Below are 21,406 nucleotides of genomic sequence, written 5' to 3' on the forward strand. Positions count from 1 at the left end.
GAGAGCCGAAGCATGATTGTCCCTCCATGTTCAAGTTTTGGCCTTCGTGCAGTAGCTCCCTGTAAAATTCCAATATGGCAATACGAGATGCCCCGGGCTCACGCTAGCTAGCAGCACACTATACTGTCACTTGTCAGATCCAGTAGACCACATGGATTGTGCGGACCTGCGGTGCTTGGAGCGTTCACTGTGCAGTGCGTGGTGGAGAAGTCGGGGAAAAAAAAAGGTGAAAACCGGTTGCGATTTTGAGAGGTCATGGAAACAAAGGTGAAAATACGGACGCGGACGCTCTGAAAAAGGCAGGGCGTCCACAGTTGGAATCCTCCACGTCCGCGGACACGACACGCGAGCACGACACCTCGCAGCCATAAGAGCAAGTTCAATAGTATAGCCAACTATTAGCTCTAATTCATCTATAGCCAATCTAATAGCTCATTCATACAATAGTTACATACTGCACTATTAATACCTAGTCCCACCTGTCATAGACACACTGTGTCTTGAAATCCGTGCTACAGCTGGGTACAAATCTCCTTAAAATTTGTAGTCCACTGCTCTTCTCTCTCATGATTTATCTCTTTAAAATATATTTACAGCTGGTTTATAGTCTGCTATTGTACCTGCAGGCCAATTTGTTTTGCCGTCTCCGCGAAACATTTTAGATCACACCGGTAGCTCCCTCCCTCCAAACCCCTCCCTCAGCTTCCCTTCCCATCTGCCCGTCTTCTTCTTCCTCCTCCTCCCCTACCCGCGGCCGCGCGATATAAATACATCACCCTCCCCATCCGCCTCTCCGCCAGCAAACCAGCACAGCCGTACGCCGCCGGCAACTGCGTTCGCGCGAGCGCCTGTCCGCGTTGTACATATTTGTGAGTAATCCGTCACCTCTGTACGCAGCACGCACATGCCGCCGCCAAAGCGCAGATGATTCCAGTCTTTCCCTACTTTTGAATCTGTGCCTGATGAATCTGCGTCGTCGTGCTGTAGCACTAGCGAGTGTTTCCCTTGCGACGTAGAGTTTGCTGATGTTCATCTAATTAGCCCGGAGGACTCGGGAATCAGAATTCACCGTGGTGTCAGGGAGAAAAAGTGGATCGAACTTCGGATCACCTGGTACCATTTGTTTACGGTATGTTCCTTGTTTCTTTCTGCGTGCCTTAGTTCGAGGAGTAAAAGTCGCGGTTTGTTATATAGATTATTACCGGGAAGTGTTCGCTGAAATTTGGATTTGCAATTATCTTCATTCTTCGGTTCGTGCGGTGTGATCTAAAATGTTTTGCGGTTCTGCTTCTCTGTGTGGCTCCTGTTACATTGTTCTCCCTTCGGCGGTTTGGCCGTCCCATACATGATACAACATGGGAATTGTGGGTAATGTTACCGTGCGCAAATCTTCAAAGAAACTAATGCCAAACGAAGGCGAGGTCTGAGGGGTTCCAACTTCCAGTTTATAGCTGCATGTTGTCCTAAAGGTGCTTATTTTCACCAAGTGCTTATTTTTTGTTAGTAATCAAGCACGATAATGACTTGTTTATTTTCTGGAAATAAGAAGGGGCGAAGTTAATTTGTTGGTTAGGATTTGGTGGATATCTGTGGATCCTTCTTTATTTCAACATTGACCATTTCCCATCACGCTAGCTGACTTTATTTTTTTAAGAAGGGTAAATAAAAAAAATCACGCTAGCTGACTAGTTGTATTTTTCTCGTCCAAACAAACTTGTAGAAGGAAGAGAATATTTTTTACCTTTTCACCTCAAATTAAACAGCCATACAACTTGCAAGATATATACTCCCTCAGGTCATAAATATGTGATGTTTAGGATAATATTTGGTCTATTACTTACTTCCGAAATGCTTATAGTTTAATAACAAGAAAAATTATATGCATAGAGTGGCCTAGAAAAGTTATAATAGCATGAACTTATTGGATTTTATAGACTTACTCTAATATAAAATTTGTGGTCAAAATTTTAATGGTCTGATCAAATCTTGTTTTAAACGTAAAATATTTTTTATTGGAGGAAGTAGTTTTTAGGAATCTGTAAGATAATGAGCAAGGGAAAGAACTTTCAAGACAATTAGTTCTTTTTCTGGCAAAGTGAAAGAGAAGTTGTTGAAGTACTCTAGCCATATGATTGATTACGTGTCCTAAGTAACAAGGAGCTCCTCTAACAAAAGGGGACCATATGCTGCCACGTCACTGTCAGTTTTGTGTTATGTACCTGGCTTATCAACTTAGAGCCAATCGCTAACACTTTATGAACAATCATTCAGTACTGATGTTGATCTGCATATTTTAACTACTGTGATTTTTTTTAATCTCCGATTGATCTGTCTCTACTTGTGACTGTAAAGTTCTGTCCAGCTGTCTTTTGTTAATAATAACTTGCTTTTTGCTATGCTCTCTTACGACGAATATTCAGCACGTTTTATGTTTGCTCGACTTCTATAGTTAGACACTTTTTAAATATCACGCGTTCAGACTAAATAGTGATACCCTTCTCTGTTTTTCTTCTTGAGAGGATATTCAAAAACTTCCAGTGGCTGCCTTAATCATTTCTCTACAGTGTACTTTATCAGTAAAATCCTTACGGCACATGTACTGTCTTCATTTCATCTTCTGTTCTCATTAATATTAACTGTTAGAGGTTACTCGTTGAGGATCAATCAACTCTGTCCATCTGCCGTACGTGATGAACGACGGAAAAAAAAACAAAGGCAAGGATGGGTTGGATACGAAACATTGGATTGCTGTTTTGTTTGATCACAAATGCTAAACAGTGTCCGCGTGCTGAAAATTGACTAAAGTTAACTTGCTTCGCTACCTTTCCTTTAGAATAGTTATCCATTTGGTAGTAGCAAATGAATAAGTTAATTACTCAAAAAGTAAACATAAAGATAGCTGTAGACATGTTTTTTTTGGTGAAATAATAGCTTGGTGCAAATGTGTGCTTTTGTTGATCTTTCTACATCTAATCATTTATATATGTTCAGTTTTAGATACAGGTATTGAACGACAAGATGGTTAATTTTGGAAAGAAGTTGATGGCTGATCAAGTAGAAGAATGGAAAGGGTATGCTTTTGGTACTTATTTTTTATGAACAAAATAATTTTCTTCATTGATTACACACTACTATGTAAAAAAAATTATATGCCTTCCTATTATGATACCTAAAAATGAAACAGAAGTTGAGTACCCATCAAACTATTACGTCAATCTATAATGATTTTTTTAATGAACTATGATGAAATTTGAAGGTTATGATGTGGACTCCATAAGCAATTTTCACAAGCCAATTCCTCCATATTAACAAATTTCCTGCAGAAATCTTATGATTTCCTCATCTTGATATTACTAGATACTATATTAACTACAAATTGATGAAGAAAATGTTGAAGCAATACGTTCAGCAGACCCAACTTGGTGGAAAAGATCGAGAGCAAGTACTTAAAGAGTTCTCAAGAATTCTTGATGAACAGGTATATATGCAAACATTTCTTTTTTTAATTAATTATAAAGATATATTATTGGATCAACTTGTTTATTTCATCTATTGTTGGTTTAATAAAGAACTCGTGTTTCTTAAAATGGTATCATTGTTTTGATTAGCTAAAATTCATACTTGCTGTTTCACTTCAGATTGAAAGGATTGTACTTTTTCTGCTACAACAACAAGGCCACCTTGCTAATAGGATTGAGGAATTGGGAGAACAGCGTGCTGCTCTTCTAGAACAGCATGATATATCCCAAGTTTCTCAACTACGAGAGGCTTATAGAGAAGTTGGGCGAGATCTTATAAAGCTTCTCCGTTTTGTTGATATGAATGCTACTGGTATAAGGAAGATTCTAAAGAAATTCGATAAGCGCTTTGGCTATAGGTTTACAGACTATTATGTCACCACTCGTGCAAACCATCCTTATTCTCAGCTTCAACAAGTCTTTAAGCAAGTGGTAATTTTTCTGGTATTTTACATGATTAGGGACACTTGATTTTCTTCTGTCTCTCACAGCTAACCAGCATTCCTTTTGTCCACTTCTACCAATGCAGGGGATTGTAGCTGTTGTAGGAGCTTTATCGCGCAACCTTGCATATCTGCAAGATCATGAAGGAAGTGTTTTGTCCATCTATGATCATCCATCAGTTACCTTAAAGGTTTTATGTCTTGACTGTTACATTATCTGAATTTGGAACTAGTTTTCTACATATCTTTTGCATGATGTAAGAGTGTAATGTGACTATTTTCTGATATTCAGGACCCTATCATAGACCAAGTAAATCATGCGGTACAAAAACTTACACATGCGACGAGTTTTCTGCAATTCTTAGGTCAACATGCACTTATCATCCAAGAGGACGTGCAAAGTGGGTCGGAGGATCTTGTCGATGATCAAAGTTACCATTTCATGTCTTTGATACTCAACCTAGTGAACACCTTTCTTTACATGGTGAACACATATATCATTGTGCCAACTGCTGATGACTACGCTGTAAGCCTTGGAGCTGCAGCGACAGTTTGTGGCGTAATCATCGGATCAATGGCAGTTGCTCAAGTGTTCTCCTCAGTTTATTTCAGTGCATGGTCAAATAGGTCATACTTTAGACCTCTTGTATTCAGTAGCATCATGTTATTCGCTGGGAATCTGCTATATGCATTAGCATATGACCTGAATTCTCTGACAGTTCTCCTGATTGGCCGGCTACTATGCGGGTACGTAGAATTTATTTTTCTATTTGTTTTAAACCCTATTACTCAGTACCTCTTGCTAATGAATTGTAATCATGTTGAGGTAGGACTACAATTTAGTATGGTAAATATTGCTGGCTCTTAATATTTACCACCAACCCTGTTTGTCTTCTTCTCGATTATTCATCAGTATTTCTGGATTGAAATTTACTGATCATAATACAATACTCATATGCAGGTTAGGCTCTGCAAGAGCTGTGAACCGTCGATATATCAGCGATTGTGTGCCTCTCAAAATCAGGCTACAGGCCTCTGCAGGATTCGTCAGTGCTAGTGCTCTTGGCATGGCATGTGGCCCTGCTCTTGCTGGTTTACTCCAGACAAGATTTAAGATATACTCACTCACTTTTGATCAGAGCACGTTGCCTGGGTGGGTCATGTGCATTGCTTGGCTTGTTTACTTGCTGTGGCTGTGGATATCATTCAAAGAGCCGGGACACTTTGCTAAGAGTTCAGACACTGCACAGCCTGCTGAATCTGGTAAGTTCTCAACCCACAGGAAGAGTGACTAGCAAATATATTCCTTCCGAAAACTAAACACAACATGATTCTGTTGATTTGGAAGTGCAAATGTTGCCTGTAAAGAATTTTTTTTATCAGCATCAGGATTTTTGTTTTCTAATATAGAGTTATTTTTTGATTAAAAATAGGCCATCAAGTCAATGCTAATCTGGAGGAAGGTCTAGCGCAACCATTGCTTACAGGCTCAGAAGAGGGACAAGACCAAAATGCTGAGGATAATGACGATAACGAAGAGGAGTCTAAAAATTCTCACGGGCCAGCAACTTCAATCAGTTCAGCATACAAATTGTTGACACCATCTGTGAAGGTTTCCTCCTTTCCCCTCGTCAACTTCTTTTCTTTTATTCCAGATCAACGTTGCAGCATACACGAAAAACAAGTTCACAAACTAATCAAGTTGGGTTCTTATAACTATAAATGAACTGCAGAACATAAAATGAAGAGAAGTATCTCGGTGTTAGCATCTTACTGTCCACAACAATAGTAGCTATGCTGCGGTTGTATTTACACTTCCAAAAATACAATTTCAAGAAAAAAAAAGTTCTTCATTAGCATTACTTCGATTGCTTTTTTTCAAGCTATTGGTTAGCTTTATAATATATTTAATTAAGCCCTATAAGCAATAAATCGTCTGTCATTTCATCTCTTTCAAACTAGGCCTAATACTGACACATGAGTGCTCCGCACTGTCAAGATTACTCTCAACTCTCATGTTAAGTTTATTTTTTATCCGTTGGATGCATCATCTTTCTATGTTTTGTTTTGCAATACATTACATGGACGCTCATTTCTCAGGTCCAGCTATTGATATACTTTATGCTCAAGTACGCTATGGAAATCTTGCTCTCTGAATCAAGTGTCATCACCACATACTATTTTAACTGGTCTACAAGCGCTGTGGCTATCTTTTTAGCGATTCTTGGGTGTACTGTTCTCCCTGTCAACGCCATTGTTGGAAGCTACATTACAAATTTATTCGAGGACAGGTAATTTTTATGCTCGTTAAGTGCACTTTGTATCCCTCGCCCAAAAAAAGGATTTTGAAGGTCTAAATAAAGTCCATTCAAAATGATTTCATGAAAGCATGTAATTAAGGGTATTGTTAACGGCTGCTTTGTACATGGTATTTTGCAGGCAAATTTTGGTGGCATCTGAAATCATGGTCCTCATTGGTATAATCATGAGCTTCCGTTACACCCCTCACTACTCCGTTCCGCAGTACGTCTTGTCCGCTCTCATCACATTTGTGTTTGCTGAGGTCCTCGAAGGTATGTAAACGCAACCACCTCAAAATGATCGTTCATCACACAGCCCTTCAGCAGCATGACATCTGACGGCACAAAGCGAGATCTGAATCAAGCAAACGCATGCTGTTGCTTTAACCACCGTTTTCCATTTCTGACGAACATTGCAGGAGTGAACCTGTCGTTGCTTTCACGAGTAATGTCGTCGAGGCTCGCGCGAGGAACCTACAACGGCGGCCTCCTGTCGACAGAGGCCGGGACGCTGGCCCGTGTAGTTGCAGACGCGACGATTACCGCGGCGGGTTATCTAGGCCCGGACCTCCTGCTCAACATCACTCTGCTGCCACCTCTTGTCATCTGCATAGCCTCCCTCGTTGCAACATTCTGCACATACAACACCCTGTACTAAGGAAGTTGCCTCTCTCTGCACACTGTAGAGCCGGTTAAACTTTATTCATGCTCACATTGGGTTGTATTTTACATGTATCTGCATGCGGTAGCATTCTTTGTTTGTACAAGTCCTTAAACAGTTCAATAAAATGTTCTTCTGTAAATCCTACAGATGTTTTCTCGATGCATGTTTACAGTCCTTATGCATTTTACATATGTATTCATTTTTCCTATATCTGTAAAAAAAAATTCTTGATCTGTACCAATATTATGAGTTATGAGGTTGAAAAGACACATGCACCATGGACAACATTTTGCGTGAAGGATTGCCGTTCTTTTCTATTGAATTTGATGCATCGATTGTGACCGCCCAATAACTCTAGTGCCAACTGCGGGGGCATGACCGTGTCCGGGTTCAACAAAGGGCATGTGTAGTTGGCGAAATAAAAATTTTTTGGTGTCACATCGGATGTCGAAAGGAGTTTTCGGACACAAATAAAAAAAATAATTTCATTACTCGCCTGGAAACCGCGAGACGAATCTTTTGAGCCTAATTAATCCGTCATTAGTACATGTGGGTTACCGTAGCACTTATAGCTAATCATAGCTTAATTAGACTCAAAAGATTTGTCTCGCGATTTACATGCAAACTGTGTAATTAGTTTTTCTTTTTATTTATATTTAATACTTCATATATGTGTCCATAGATTCGATGTGATATTTTTGGGGAACTAAACATGGCCAAACTCTGCAGAACCGAGCTGTTTCAAGGATTGGGACAATCGTTTTTATATGGGCCGTGCCCCTGAATCTGCACCTGCAGACTCGCGCCTGACTAGGTCGCAATGCAACCAGAAAAGGGACGCTAGATCTGAAGCAAAGCGTCGGCCACGTTCGTTCGACGCAACGGAGGTGATCTCGGTGGTGGTTGTGGCGGTTAACTCCTCCCTACCCGTTCTTTCTCACGCTTGTGGCGTGCATTGTCAATCAGACGATCACCGTGGCTGCCCTGTGCTAGCGTGCTGTACTGTGGCATGTAAGATGTCACGCGTGAGCCTACCTGGTTGCGAGGCGATTTGCTCGAGCATGTCTTCAGTGCAGACGATGCTGAAACCGCTGTGTCGCCGAAGCTGAAAGAGAGTGACGCTTATCGGTCAAACGTCCTCCGGCAGACGTTGACCACATTTCTGGCTGAAAATCCAGTGTTCTTTTTGCTTCGCCTAATTTCGGCAATTAATATATGTGTTCTATGATTAAACAAAGTGTGCAAGGCGTGTCTAGTCAGTAGTCACTTGTGTGCAGTAAGCACGATCAACTTACTAACTGATGCTGCGAAAGAGAGCGTTTCAAACGTGAACTAGCATCAGCTGCAGCTGTCAAGCCCAACCCATGCAACAACCACTGCCCTCTCTCGTACTCTGCAGCAGCGTGACTATGCGCGCTATATAAAGGATCACATTATCTCATACTTGGTCACACAGAAAATTAAACCGTACTCTGATACTTCCCGTGTTACGCCTGTCACAGCTTACTTACATTGGTCGCCAATGGCGTCCGACATGGACACCACACGAGCGCTGGCCATCTTAGCGGCCACAAGCTTTGTTGCAATGCTAGCATGTGTACAGGCGGCAGGAGACGAGAGCTACACGTTCATGAAGGACGCGGTGCAGTCGCCGCAGGTGTCGTACTACGACTACATCATCGTGGGCGGCGGCACGGCCGGGTGCCCGCTCGCGGCGACGCTGTCGCAGCGCTTCCGCGTGCTCCTGCTTGAGCGCGGCGGCTCGCCGTACGACGACGAGCGGATCGGGAACATGACACGCTTCGCGGACACGCTGTCCGACACGTCCCCCTCGTCGCCCGCGCAGCGGTTCGTGTCCGAGGACGGCGTGATCAACTCGCGCCCGCGGGTGCTGGGCGGCGGCAGCTGCATCAACGCCGGGTTCTACACGCGCGCCAGCGACGAGTACGTGCGTGGACTCGGGTGGGACCTCGAGGCGACCACGGCGGCGTACCGGTGGGTGGAGGACGTGGTGGCGTTCCAGCCGGAGCTGGGTCCCTGGCAGTCGGCGCTGGAGAGAGGGTTGCTGGAGGCCGGGATCGCGCCGCAGAACGGCTTCACGTTCGACCACCTCGGCGGGACGAAGGTCGGCGGCTCGATCTTCGACGCCGAGGGGCGGCGCCACACGGCCGCCGACCTGCTCCGGTACGCCCGCACCGACGGCATCGACGTGCTGCTCCGAGCCAGAGTGGCCAAGATCCTGTTCAACGTCAGAGGTAAGGATAAGACGCGATTTTTTACTGCTCGGCAACACGTACGCGGGGCACCAAGAAACGCGACAAGAATTTACCCGAACTCTGTCTCTTTCCTCCAGCTGGAAGACGGCCAGTGGCGCACGGGGTGGTGTTCCACGATTCCGAGGGGCAGATGCACAGGGCTTACCTCAGCAACGGCCGTGGCAACGAGATCATCCTCTCGGCGGGCGCCATGGGCAGCCCGCAGTTGCTGATGCTCAGCGGCGTCGGCCCCGCCGACCACCTCCGCTCGTTCGGCATCACGCTCGTCCTCAACCAGCCGGCCGTCGGCCAGGGCATGTCCGACAACCCCATGAACGCCATCTACGTGCCGTCGCCTTCCCCGGTCGAGGTGTCGCTCATCCAGGTGGTCGGCATCACTGAGGTCGGGAGCTACATCGAGGGCGCCAGCGGCGCCAACTGGGGCGTCCGGCGCTCCGGCTCCGGCGGCGACAGACCGCACCGCAACTTCGGCATGTTCTCTCCACAGGTACTGTCCATACCACGCGGCCATGCATGCCCCTGAACTGAAACTCTCACGCCATTGCAAGTGATGATGTGAAGAGTAAGCACTCTTGTATTCTCGCAGACGGGGCAGCTGGCCACGGTACCACCGAAGCAGCGGACGCCGGAGGCCATCGCGCGCGCGGCGGAGGCGATGAGCCAGCTCGACGACACGGCGTTCCGCGGCGGCTTCATCCTGGAGAAGATCCTCGGCCCGCTGTCCACGGGCCACCTCGAGCTGCGCAACCGCAACCCCGACGACAACCCGTCGGTGACGTTCAACTACTTCGCGCACCCGGAGGACCTCCGGCGCTGCGTGGCCGGCGTGTCGGTGATCGAGCGCGTCATCAGGTCCGAGGCCTTCGCCAACTTCACGTACCCGTACTTCTCCGTCGAGACGCTGCTCAATATGACGGCGGGGTTCCCCGTCAACCTCCGGCCACGGCACGACAACGACTCCACGTCGCTGGAGCAATTCTGCAAGGACACCGTCATGACCATCTGGCACTACCACGGCGGCTGCCAGGTGAACAGGGTCGTCGACGCCGAGTACCGCGTGATCGGCGTCGACGCGCTGCGCGTCATCGACGGCTCCACGTTCAACGCCTCGCCGGGAACCAATCCGCAGGCCACTGTCATGATGCTCGGCAGGTATGCTTCCTCCCTTTTGCTTCTTTGGCATCTTTACACGCACAGTATCAATGTATCGTCAGTATATTTAATTAGTCGTCCTAACCGTATTTATTCTTTCTCCAAGATTGCAGAGATCTTTAGGTCGAATCCTATCGGTCCTATTAAAACGATTGATCATGTCTGTTAATTGACAGGTACATGGGAGTCAAAATCCAAAACGAGAGGTTGGGAAATGAAGGATTAGGAAGGAGAAATCTGTAATTGAAGGCTTAAGTATTTGTAATGCACTATGTAATGGTTGAGTCATTGAATTTCCTGATTCTGATGCTAGTCATGAACTAGAATTTCGCTGGGATAACATGCACATATTATTGGAAGTGTGTGCTCTTAACTTATGTACTACTCAAATTCAAATGAAATTATGTTCACTCAATAAGAAACCTTTGTTCAGTTGAAGCACGCGTGTCTACACGTTACTGCTTAGTCAAATATTCAAGTTTGCCATCTCTTCCAAGGTTGAAGAGAAGAAAGATCACAAGATTTAACTGCTGTGCAAAGTGCCAACAGCCAAAGAACTAAAGAAGGGTCTGGAATAGGAAAGAGAATCCTATAGTGCGGCGAGAGCTTTAGAGAGACATGAACCATAGAGGGAAAAAAGAGAAAGTGAGATGTTGGATGCCAATAGGATATCCATGGTTTAAAACCCTTTGAAAATCTAGCGAGCATATGCGCTCTACCTGCTTTGTTCCCTATAAATCTGGTGCTGCAGCAGAGAGGAAAGAGCAACAACCAACAAGGTCAAGAAGGGAAGGAAGAAGGGATCAAAAGGTGAAACATCTCAAATAAGCAGTCCAGTTTCAGGGCTCCTCTCTCTTGGCAGGGAGCATGTGAAGTCTTTTGTAGCTCACTCATTTTCAGCCCTCTGCCAAAGGAGAGTTGCCCTAAAACTGGACTCAGCTTAAGGCTAAGGAGTGTGAAGTGAGGATCATTTTCGGCTATGAGCTACTTGTTCATTCAGTCTCTTGCTGATTTGTTGAGGGAAGTGTCAAGTGACAACCTCTGTGCTTATGTATTTCGATGCTAGGTTCTTTCTAGTGATCTGGTCGGATTTCAGCTGTTCATCTGTGTTGATCCTTTGCTGAAATGTTCTGGTTTGTCGAGTGTTTTATATTCATGAACCAGGGCATCACCAGTTCGATCAGTGTGGAAAATATTCAGAGTTCAGATATACTTGAGCCTATGACATTTTAACTGATCTGAAATTTTGCAATGTAGCAGTAACTTGAATGTTAAGCAGTGAACTAGTATCTACCATGAGTTATGCCTTTGGAAAAAAAAATCATTTTTTGCAGGCTCAGACTATTTCAAGTTTCAGTTGGATTAGATACTGAAGAAACAACGAGAAGTTGCAGAACTAGTTTGTTTTCACGATACCATGCAAAATTAGATTTTATTTATTTACTTTTTAAAAGATTTAAAAAACATATTCTCATTTCAAAGTTTTATAGAAATATACTCCTCCCGTCCGACCATAGGGTGGGACAGATAGATCACCCTACAGTAGGACAATCTATGTGAATGGCACCCTGTGGGTTGCGCTGTGGTAATTTTGCAGGCTTCCTGAGGATAAATCGCCCTAGGTATGGTGATTTATCGTTGAGAAGGGGCCACCTACAAAATTGTTATGACGTGTCCCATGCATTATCAAACTTTGTGTTGTGGAAGAGTCTGTCTACAAAATTGATATTGCACGCCTTTTATATGAGGTGCCACGTCACATAAACTGCCTGCCTACAAGTGATTTATATGTCTCATCCTATAGTAGGGCAGGAGGAGTATATTTTTTGTAAAACTTTAAAATGGTAATTATTTTTTAAAAATATTTTAAAGAATAAAAGTTTTGCAAAAATACAGCAAAAAAAGCATCGTGCCATCAGGCCTTCTCAGCCCCTAAGGCCCAAACGATGAGCCAGGCCGTTACTAGATTCCAAGGCCCATCTCCACCGATGCTTCTCGAGGCCGCTTGATCGAGAGAAACACCGAACTCTAAACTTGCGGCACTGAAGCGAAGATTGGAACAACAAAGCCAGCCAGTCGTCGAGTTCAAGTTCAGAACGAAAAGCTCGTGCTCTCGCACAATCCAAGTGGAAATTCCCTGCACACGGAGGCGGGGTAGGAGAATCGACGAGGCATAAAACAACGCGGGGGGCACTAATGGTGGGCTTCCTCCGGGCCTTGACCGCCGCCTCCGCTGTGCCCGCAGCAGCCGCCGTCGCAGCCGTCGCACTCTCCACCAACTCCTCCTCTTCCTCCAGACTCCGGCTCCCCTCGCCCGCCTCGCTCCCCTCCCTCTCCTCCGCGTACGCCGCTGCCCCGGCCTCCGGCTCCGCCCGCAAGCCGAACGCCGTGCCTCCGATGGCCGCCGCCGCCTCCGCCACCGCCACGGCCGATCTCTCTGCCGCCGCCGATAAGGTACGGACGCGACGCGCTCCACGGTTGGTGCCCGTGTGTGCTTGTTTAGGGCTGAGCTTTCTAGTCTGACGTCTGGTGGTTTGGTGCGCTTTTTGCAGGGCGCCGCGCTTCCGGAGCTCATGGTAAGCGGCGCTGACTTAGATTATAGTAGCATTTTGTGTTGGTGACTAGGTGGTTTGCTGCGATGCTGCTAGGGTGGGAGGATGAGAACCTTAGTTTAGCTACTTAGGGATTTCATGCTGGATTGAAGTAGTCCGCGGTAAGTGGGGAATTTCGCTAAATGAATCTCAGTATAGGTTCGAAATAGCTGGGGAATGAATTGGTCAGAGTACTTATGGTGATATATGGTTGCTGTGAGATTGATTGGTTGAACAGTTTGTATTTCTGATATCAAGCCATTGAGGCGTATATTGCCTCTTCAGTTGCTGTCAAGTGCTAAGCTACTGCCAACTGAGAATTAAAGTTATCGATCAGAGTGACATAGTGCTAGATTGCTAGTATGTTAGTATATGAGTTGCAAGAGGGATTTTCATATGTCCTTGCATTCTGACTGCAGAACTGCAAGCGATGGTTTCCTTTTGCATTAAGAGACTGCAAAAAGCTGGAATAAACTGCATATATGAATGGATTAAGATGAGAGTTCAATTGAACTATTCGTCTACTATCATGCTGACCTTCTGTTCTTCAGACTGTTGTTTAAGATTGTCAGTATGAAGAGCTGGAGGCAACTATGAGGATAGTATAATGGATATCCTTTTGCGCGTTCGCGAAAAAAAGTACAATGGATATCTATTTTCTTATTTTACATACCTTGTAAAGAAGGTCTAAAAGAAAATTTGATCCAGTTATACAATTGCTGCCAATGATTCAGAAAGCCCATGGTTGGTTCTACATAGCTTAAGATAATGTCCTATGCTATTTTCTAATATTAATGTCCTAGCACATATGATTTAAGGGTATATAAGTCTTTCACAAGCTAGGTTTTAATATGTTGGTGGATTACGATCATAACTAAGATTAGGTAATTCAAAAGCTACATTATGTAAGATTGAAAAAGCACCACAAAGTGGGTTTGTTTCATTTTGAAAAGATATGTGTTAATTCCAGGTGGATTGGTATGCTCCTAACGGGAGGATGGTCATCTCAGCAAGTCATCCTTTTATAATGTGTTTTCCTGTTGTCTTAGTATTTTTGAGCTGTTGTCTACTGTTCATCTAATTTCCAATCCTGCTAATAAAGATATGAAATCAGAAATACTATGCATTTTGTATCCCTTTTTTACATGGTGCACTGTTTTGACTTGCATATTTTGTGATATTGTTTGATTTATGAAAGCAAACAAATACTAAATAATCTAGTGCCTTCTATGTTCTGAAGACGGAATTCATGGTGGATATGAAATGTGATGGTTGTGTGACAGCAGTGAAAAACAAGTTCCAAACTCTTGAAGGTTTGTCACCATGTAATTTTAGTATTCTTTTGAAATACAGTTTTGTTTATCGTTTGCCTCTGGTTTATGAAGACTGCCTATTACTACAGGAATTAAAAACATTGAGGTGGACCTTAATAATCAAGTTGTTAGGGTTCTTGGATCTCTCCCAGTGAACACAATGCTGGATACTCTGCACCAAACAGGCCGAGATGCTCGTCTAATTGGGCAAGGGAACCCAAATGGTGTGTGTTAATTTCTATATTTTATATGACAATATTTTATATTAGCCTTAATATCAGCTGGTATCATTGCTTTTTAATCATGTGGTACTTGATTCTGATGTTCAGTTATAGGAAATTCAGAGATCAGTCGTGTGTAAATTAATGAATTGTCATACTGGTTCTAGTCAGCAAATGTAGGCATTATATATCTGTCATCTCTTTTGTACTTATATAATGCAACTGAAATCTAAATAAGATGCTTGATTTACTTCAACTGTGATGCTGACTTATATACATCTTTAAAATGCATTTAATCTGTACCAGGTCCTCCTGAACTCATTTCTAGTTATTGAAAAAAAAATAATAATCAGTATTTCCACTATAGAAAGATACTGCACAAAACAAACTTTCTGATTGCTGGCATGTTTATTGTATTTTCCTGAGGCATGATTGCTGGTCAGTTTTTTGTTTATGTGACGCACACCTATTCTATTATGAGAATTAATTCCATGCACTAACTTCTGCAGATTTTTTAGTATCTGCTGCTGTAGCTGAGTTCAAAGGGCCTGTTATATTTGGTGTTGTTCGTCTGGCTCAAGTTAATATGGAATTGGCTATAGTTGAAGCCACTTATAGTGGTCTATCACCTGGTAAACACGGATGGTCAATAAATGAATTTGGGGATTTGACAAGAGGTGCAGAAAGTACTGGCAAAGTCTATAACCCATCGGATTATAGATCCAATAAGGTAAGGTTTAAGGATCCACATCTGTCTTTTACCTTCCAAAAGAGTAAGTAGTAACTAGCCCTTTAGGATCAATCATTGGTTATCCTGATGTTGCTGCAATACGAAAGGCATGCATTTTCTAAGCAGCTAGTCACCCCGGACTTCAACGTCGTGTGTCCTATCACAGCTGACTATGAGCATCCATGCGATTCTTGGTTGTCACCGATCGTAACTTCATATAATGTGACATATTTTTTGTTTCCTTTAGAACTTGTTCAGATAGGTGAGGTTTAAACCCAAACCCCTTGCATGTGTAGGGATGTTAGTTTAACACTTTAATTTCATTACGGAAATTTTGAAGGGATTAGCATAATTCCCTTGCATATCTATGGTCCCATAGTCCTGGTTATCTACTAGACAAAGTGACAAGCATTCTATCAGAGGCAGAAATGCCAGATTATCCAAATTAATATGCCCATTGCATGTAGGAGTATCATTGGAACTTGGAAGACATGTCTTCTCCAAGCGGATAGTCATGTCTATAGAATTTTTTTCCTTTTCTGCAGCCACATTTGCACGTGTTGTATCCTAATCAGTTGATATGTGGTCACAGCTTGTATAGACTACAGTAATATATCTAGAGGCTAGATTTACTACTACATATTTCTCTTCCATTTACAGTATCCGGTGATCTACCTACTGTCTACTGCTATTCACTTTGTCTTAAACACATTAATACAATGACCAACTTCACCAAACTAAGGTGGCTAGTGCAAATATCAGTAGCACAGCGGTCCTCTGCCTTCTGTTGCATAAGCTGCAGCACATGCCTTGTCAGAACGTAGCAGAATGGAATCGAACAAAACCCTTGTTCACCTCACTGGTGGGTCAGGTAGGGCGGGCCATTCCACTGCTTGCATTCACTTCATTAGATATTACTCCTAGACTTGAAAAACTGTGGTTGTGTTTAGTTCCACGCTAAAATTGGAAGTTTGAAAAAATTAGAACGATGTGATGGAAAAGTTGGAAATTTGTGTGTGTAGAAAAGTTTGATGTGACGGAAAAGTTGGAAGTTTGAAGAAAAAAGTTGGAATCTAAACATGGCCTATATGACGATTGGCGGCAAATTAAAGTCACAGCATTTGTTTTTTTTAGTTGAAGTATTATTGAAGTATCGTGCTATATTTATTGAAGTGCTCCATCCTTTAGTAACAAAGTGATAACTGGAAGAACATACTTCAAATGCTGTTTTTCCCTAATTAAGCACTTGCTTTGCCTCCAATGGAAGCTGGAAAATATCATATCTTCTTTTAAAAGTTTTCAAGGGTAGTGCTATTTTTTAGTAATTTCGGTATGTGCCTGATTTTTCTGAAACAGCCTCTTGGTGACCTGGGAACACTAGAAGCTGGAGAGAAGGGTGAAGCCCAATTTTCAGCTTCAAAAGAGAAACTGAAAGTTGTTGACTTGATTGGCCGCTCTATTGCGTTGTATGCCACTGAGGACAGATCAGATCCTGGCATTGCAGCTGCCGTGATTGCAAGAAGCGCTGGGGTTGGCGAGAACTACAAGAAGCTGTGCACCTGTGATGGTGTCACCATTTGGGAGTCAAGCTAATTTGTGTTACTAGTGAGGTTTCCATTCTACTGTTTGCTCCAATGTGTTGTACACGAAGTAATGTAGAAACAATCAACCAACTACTGAACAATTGGAATAAGCATGGATACAGTGAGGAATAAAGCTTGTTTTGGAGTGCAGCTTTTCTTCAGTAAGTGAACTGTGCTGTGCTGCTGATACGCGACCTATATCAGACTTGCTATATCTGAAGCCAGGACACAGATGTTTCTGCTTCATGATTTGTCTAATGCAACAACACCAAAGGGGCTCACTGTGGTGGCAGCCATGTTAGGACGACAGGGCTCCTGACAATGTGGACGCCGTCGCTCCAGGACAGGGCTCCGAACTCCGGTGCCTTCTGGGCGGCCTTGGTTGTCACTGTAACCTTATAGCTAAGCTTCTGGTTTGTGCTTACGAAGTGCAGGGTGTTCGGTTCGACGACGACATCGGCGCCCTTGAACTTGGTGACCTTGACATGGTACGTCGAAGATGGAGGACCAACGTTCGTGACAGTGCGGCGCACCGTCAGCGCCTTGGATGGCTGGTCGGCGAAGACGACTGAGATGGCCGGATAGTTGAGGTCGCTGGCGGAACTGAAGGTGTGCCTGCATGTCATGTTGGAGTTCTTGGTGAAGGTCCTGAGCTGCATCGGCGTCATGTGCTGCGTGCAGAGGAACTCCAGGTAGTCGGCCTGGCCAATGTCGTAGACCAGGCCAGGGGTGAGAGCTCGCACCGGGTGTATGTGCCCCGCTCCGTGCTCGAACGGCGTCGACGCCTTGCCGGTCGCCGCGTCCTTCATCGGCCGGTACGTGTTGTCGTGCACGTACGCGGTGGTCATCAGCGCGGACTTGATCTGTGCTGGGCTCCAGTCCGGGTGGCTCGCCTTGATCAGCGCGGCCACGCCGGCGACGTGCGGGCACGACATGGACGTCCCCGACAGGATGTTGAACCCGACGCGACGGCTGTCGCTGGACAAGCTCGACGGGCTGGCGTCGCCGCTCCATGCGGCCAAGATGTTCACGCCGGGCGCGACGACGTCCGGCTTGAGGATCTCCAGAGTCAGGATGTTTGGTCCCCGGGACGAGAACGCGGCGACCACCGGCGACGGCCGGATGCCGAGTTTGGTTCCGCCGAAGCTGAGCGTCGCGGTCGGTTTTGGGGCGCTCTTGCTGTAGCTCTTGGCGGCAATGCCTTCCGCCTCGCCGACTGCCACGGCCGGCAGCAGGTGGCTGTCGGCGACCAGCTCCTCGCCGTTTGCCGCGGTGTTGGCAAGTATCATGCCGATGCCGCCGGCTTCCTTGACAACCTGACCCTTCTGCACCCGAGGACTGATGCCGCGGTCACAGATCACTATCTTCCCGGAGACGTCGTGCGGCTGCAGCGTCCCCTCGAGGCACAGAGAACGGGGGTCCGGCATGCTGGAATTGCCGCCCAAGTAGACCACCGGATACTGCTCCTGCGGCGACAGATTTCGCAGGCCTTTGTAAAGCGAGACGCCGGTGATGTTCGCGCCGTTGCCGAGCGTCACCGTGGCCGGGAAGTCACGGTCCATGGTGCTCGCGCCCACCGTGGTTATCCACGGCGACAGGTTGGTGAGGCTTATCGGGTCAGGCCCGGCGTTGCCGGCCGAGCAGGCGACGAACACGCCCATCTGCATGGCCCCGAACGACGCTATGGACAAGCTGTCGAGGTAGTACCGGGAGGCGCCACCCCCGAGGGAGATGGAGAGCACGTCGACGCCGTCCGACACGGCGCGATCGACGGCCGCCAGGATGTCGGAGCTGAAGCACCCTCCCGCCCAGCACACCTTGTAGGCCGCGACGCGGGCGCGGGGCGCCATGCCACGGGCGACGCCGCCGGCGTAGCCGAACAGGTTGGCGTCCTGCACGGGCGAGCCCGCGGCGGTGGCGGCGGTGTGCGTGCCGTGCCCGTCCTGGTCGCGCGGGGACTTGAGCTCGGTCGTCTCGTTGATGGGCCCCGACGAGGCCTCGTAGCCGTTGTAGAAGATGCGCGCCCCGACGATCTTGCGGTTGCAGTTCGCCGTGGTGAAGCCGCGGCCGGTCTGGCAGAGGCCTTTCCACTTGGCCGGCACGGGGCCGAGGCCCTTGTCGCTGAAGCTGGGGCTCTCCGGCCATATGCCGGTGTCGAGCACGCCGACGACGACATCGTGGTCGGCGAGGCTGTCGGACCATATCCTGTTGCTGACCTCCGGGCCAATGCCGAGGAAGTCCGGGCTCCTGGTGGTGTGCAGCTGCAACACCGTCTCCGGGATCACGGCCAGCACGCCGTCCGCCTCGGCCATCAGCTCGGCTTCCTCCTCGTCGAGCTGAGCCGCGAAGCCATGGAATGCCGTCTCGTAGTTGTAGATAATCCTCGTGGAAGCATCATCCTCTTCATCTTCCAGCTGCGAAGAGCTCACCGACTTCACCGTGGAAGCGTACCACTCATGGTAAAAATCGAACGAGCTCGGCATCTCAGACGCCGCCATCTGCACGATGTAAGTCTTGGGAGTTGGCGCGCAAGCAGAGAGGCTTGCTTGGAGAAGAACAGTCACCAGGCACAGCGCCGGAACCTTCCATCTCGCCTTGCAAAAATCCATGGAGAAGAGAAAGGGAGAATAATTTGATAGATAGATGCAAAGGAGCTTTTGGGAGCAAAGCTTGGATTTGGGGGCAGATCAAGCTCTGCTGCTTATGTACACTCCACTCTCCAGCTTAACATGCTTCCAGTGAGCTGCGTGGAGTGTGGACTGTGGTCTCTGCTCGTGGAGTGGAAACTGGAAAGCGAGAAGTGTAATAAAATGAGGTGGTTGCTTCTGTCCCGCATTGAAGTGAGAATTCATTTTGGCGACGCGGTGGGTTTTGCTTCGAGACCTATGGTTAGGTTTGCTTGTCACATTCCTCCATTTCCTGGAGATATTTCAGGAGGGACACTTGACCCTTGTGTGCTCTACTCCACTACAAATTCGACTCCATCTGCAAGGTTGAAAAACATTAAAGCCATGGTGATGCTGCTGCTACTTCCTACCAGCTGCCAAACGGCGCACATCCGCACATAGAGGGTTAACGCATTGATTCATTTACTGTGGACGGTAGCTCCGGTTCATGGAAGCATTTCATGTGCTTGACCTTTATTGTGCCTACTATCAATGACAGTGGCTCTACAGTGGTACTGAAAGAAAACTGCTCTCGACAGCGATGCCATGTTGCCATCTACTCCCACAAAAGATGTTAATGCAGCTGGTACGTTTTTAGATGGAATGTGAATGCATGAACGGATCGTACCACGATTACGGTAATTCGGGACTGGTGAAAGCCTGAAGATGCTGCTTGCTTCCAGCAAAATGTCTTTCTCCATGAGCTTCCAGCAAAATGTCTTTCTCCATGAGCCTGAAGAAAGACAGAGCATGCATGGCCTCGTTTTATCAGGAGGCGCCGTCAAATTAAGTTGTACTAATTGAAAGGAGAATCGGATAGACTTCTGATTGGATAGCACTTGAACTGTGTTGGACTGCCAGTCTGCCACATGAACACGACTAGCGTGTCCATGTCTATGATTGATGGGTTTATCTGACATCAAGTTAATCCTCTGTGCCTTCACGTTTTTTAGCGTGCTCTCTTGTTCTGTGACACGGCCTGACGGCCGAGCCTCCCCCCTTGGTAAGATCACCTTTCTACCGATCGACACTCTCAGAGCTCAGCTCTCCATGATTAATGCGTGAGATGGAGCAGTCTGATGCAGCGCAGCCAATCCTCTGAAATTGCAACGCGCACAAATGAGACATCTAATAATGACGTCCTAAGATGGGCCATCGATCTTTCCACGATGCACATGTCTGTGCCAGGCCGACAGATCTCAGCTGCTCGACTTCAGATTTTTCGGTCGCATTACAAAACACTTAGTACTACCTCTCGAACCAAATTAATTATAGTTACCCGGCTAAGCCTGAAACATGCACTATGTATGAAAAGCAGCAGCATCTAGTTCTCTTGGTGTCCAGACAAGGGTAAACGCACGTAGCCGAACGCCTGGATTGTATCTGTTGGAGGCTTGGAGCAAAGCCGTAGTATCACCTAGAATTCCCATGTCCATAGCCAACAATTGTCAGGCCCCTTTTGTTGCCATCCAGGCGAGCAAATCACGGGCGCAGCACAACGCGTCGCCGTCCCGCGCACGACATCACCCAGACGTCCGGATAAGAAAAGCATCCGAAGACGAGGCAGGTAGCCTCCCGACGACGTGGTAGTGATCGGCTCGGAACTCGTGTACTTGCGGGTTTACCGTGGCGTGAGCGTCAGTGCGAGGAGACCGGGGGGAGAAGAGGACAGCAAGTAAACCGTGGGTCGCCGCTCGCGGCAAAGCAGCAGATAGGCTCATCTACCGTCGGTTTTGGGGGCGGCCACGTATGGTGCTGAACTGCTGATGGCCTCTTCTCCGTGCTCCAGCTCAGGGGCACGTGAGGGTGTTCTCTTTAGCGTGTTCTAGTAGTACCACGTCTACGGTCCACCGTACGAGCGATTGATCAGGGTTTCATGAACACCTAGAAATGTGGTAATCAACGGGGACGTCGAGTGAAGGAATTGACGGTATTCAATCCTTGGACCG

The 21,406-nt window shown here is 46.4% G+C and overlaps 4 protein-coding genes across 7 annotated transcripts; 3 read left to right on the forward strand and 1 right to left on the reverse strand.

Moving 5' to 3' along the window:
• The first annotated feature begins 689 nt into the window (after positions 1 to 689).
• LOC127769785 (SPX domain-containing membrane protein OsI_17046) lies at positions 690 to 7,084 on the forward strand. 4 transcript variants are annotated; one of them, XM_052295421.1, is made up of 13 exons: positions 690 to 869; positions 988 to 1,129; positions 1,398 to 1,469; positions 2,992 to 3,071; positions 3,358 to 3,478; positions 3,639 to 3,950; positions 4,048 to 4,152; positions 4,254 to 4,708; positions 4,923 to 5,224; positions 5,395 to 5,573; positions 6,062 to 6,252; positions 6,401 to 6,534; positions 6,681 to 7,084. In XM_052295421.1, the coding sequence occupies exons 4-13, from the start codon at positions 3,019 to 3,021 to the stop codon at positions 6,917 to 6,919; spliced, it is 2,091 nt and encodes a 696-aa protein (XP_052151381.1). In that variant the 5' UTR covers positions 690 to 869; positions 988 to 1,129; positions 1,398 to 1,469; positions 2,992 to 3,018; the 3' UTR covers positions 6,920 to 7,084. The 4 variants fall into 4 exon arrangements, with proteins under 4 accessions (XP_052151381.1, XP_052151379.1, XP_052151382.1 ...); XM_052295419.1 differs by lacking the exon at positions 1,398 to 1,469; XM_052295422.1 differs by lacking the exon at positions 1,398 to 1,469 and having other exon boundaries at positions 2,998 to 3,071.
• A 1,301-nt stretch (positions 7,085 to 8,385) lies between these two features.
• On the forward strand, positions 8,386 to 10,791 carry LOC127769787 (protein HOTHEAD-like). Its single transcript, XM_052295423.1, has 4 exons — positions 8,386 to 9,180; positions 9,279 to 9,688; positions 9,788 to 10,353; positions 10,530 to 10,791. Exons 1-4 carry the CDS (start codon positions 8,448 to 8,450, stop codon positions 10,594 to 10,596), a joined length of 1,776 nt encoding a protein of 591 aa, XP_052151383.1. The 5' UTR covers positions 8,386 to 8,447; the 3' UTR covers positions 10,597 to 10,791.
• A 1,620-nt stretch (positions 10,792 to 12,411) lies between these two features.
• Positions 12,412 to 16,941, forward strand: LOC127769788 (copper chaperone for superoxide dismutase, chloroplastic). The gene is made up of 6 exons (XM_052295424.1): positions 12,412 to 12,807; positions 12,906 to 12,929; positions 14,185 to 14,257; positions 14,347 to 14,481; positions 14,988 to 15,208; positions 16,565 to 16,941. The coding sequence occupies exons 1-6, from the start codon at positions 12,550 to 12,552 to the stop codon at positions 16,799 to 16,801; spliced, it is 948 nt and encodes a 315-aa protein (XP_052151384.1). The 5' UTR covers positions 12,412 to 12,549; the 3' UTR covers positions 16,802 to 16,941.
• On the reverse strand, positions 16,865 to 19,922 carry LOC127769784 (subtilisin-like protease SBT1.3). Its single transcript, XM_052295418.1, has one exon. The coding sequence runs from the start codon at positions 19,398 to 19,400 to the stop codon at positions 17,070 to 17,072; it is 2,331 nt and encodes a 776-aa protein (XP_052151378.1). The 5' UTR covers positions 19,401 to 19,922; the 3' UTR covers positions 16,865 to 17,069.
• Positions 19,923 to 21,406: the final 1,484 nt, after the last annotated feature.

The sequence above is a fragment of the Oryza glaberrima genome, chromosome 4 (genome assembly GCF_000147395.1).
Source record: "Oryza glaberrima chromosome 4, OglaRS2, whole genome shotgun sequence".
In the NCBI taxonomy this organism is placed as follows: domain Eukaryota; kingdom Viridiplantae; phylum Streptophyta; class Magnoliopsida; order Poales; family Poaceae; genus Oryza; species Oryza glaberrima.

Bases quoted from the DNA above. Each gene is read 5' to 3' on its own strand.
- LOC127769784 (XM_052295418.1), bottom strand. From the start codon at position 19,400: ATGGATTTTTGCAAGGCGAGATGGAAGGTTCCGGCGCTGTGCCTGGTG.
- LOC127769787 (XM_052295423.1), top strand. From the start codon at position 8,448: ATGGCGTCCGACATGGACACCACACGAGCGCTGGCCATCTTAGCGGCC. The intron at 9,181-9,278 runs GTAAGGATAAGA...TCTTTCCTCCAG, and splicing joins GATCCTGTTCAACGTCAGAG to CTGGAAGACGGCCAGTGGCG. The intron at 9,689-9,787 runs GTACTGTCCATA...GTATTCTCGCAG, and splicing joins TCGGCATGTTCTCTCCACAG to ACGGGGCAGCTGGCCACGGT.
- LOC127769788 (XM_052295424.1), top strand. From the start codon at position 12,550: ATGGTGGGCTTCCTCCGGGCCTTGACCGCCGCCTCCGCTGTGCCCGCA. The intron at 12,808-12,905 runs GTACGGACGCGA...CGCTTTTTGCAG, and splicing joins TCTCTGCCGCCGCCGATAAG to GGCGCCGCGCTTCCGGAGCT. The intron at 12,930-14,184 runs GTAAGCGGCGCT...TATGTTCTGAAG, and splicing joins CCGCGCTTCCGGAGCTCATG to ACGGAATTCATGGTGGATAT.
- LOC127769785 (XM_052295420.1), top strand. From the start codon at position 3,019: ATGGTTAATTTTGGAAAGAAGTTGATGGCTGATCAAGTAGAAGAATGG. The intron at 4,709-4,922 runs GTACGTAGAATT...ACTCATATGCAG, and splicing joins ATTGGCCGGCTACTATGCGG to GTTAGGCTCTGCAAGAGCTG. The intron at 5,225-5,394 runs GTAAGTTCTCAA...GATTAAAAATAG, and splicing joins TGCACAGCCTGCTGAATCTG to GCCATCAAGTCAATGCTAAT.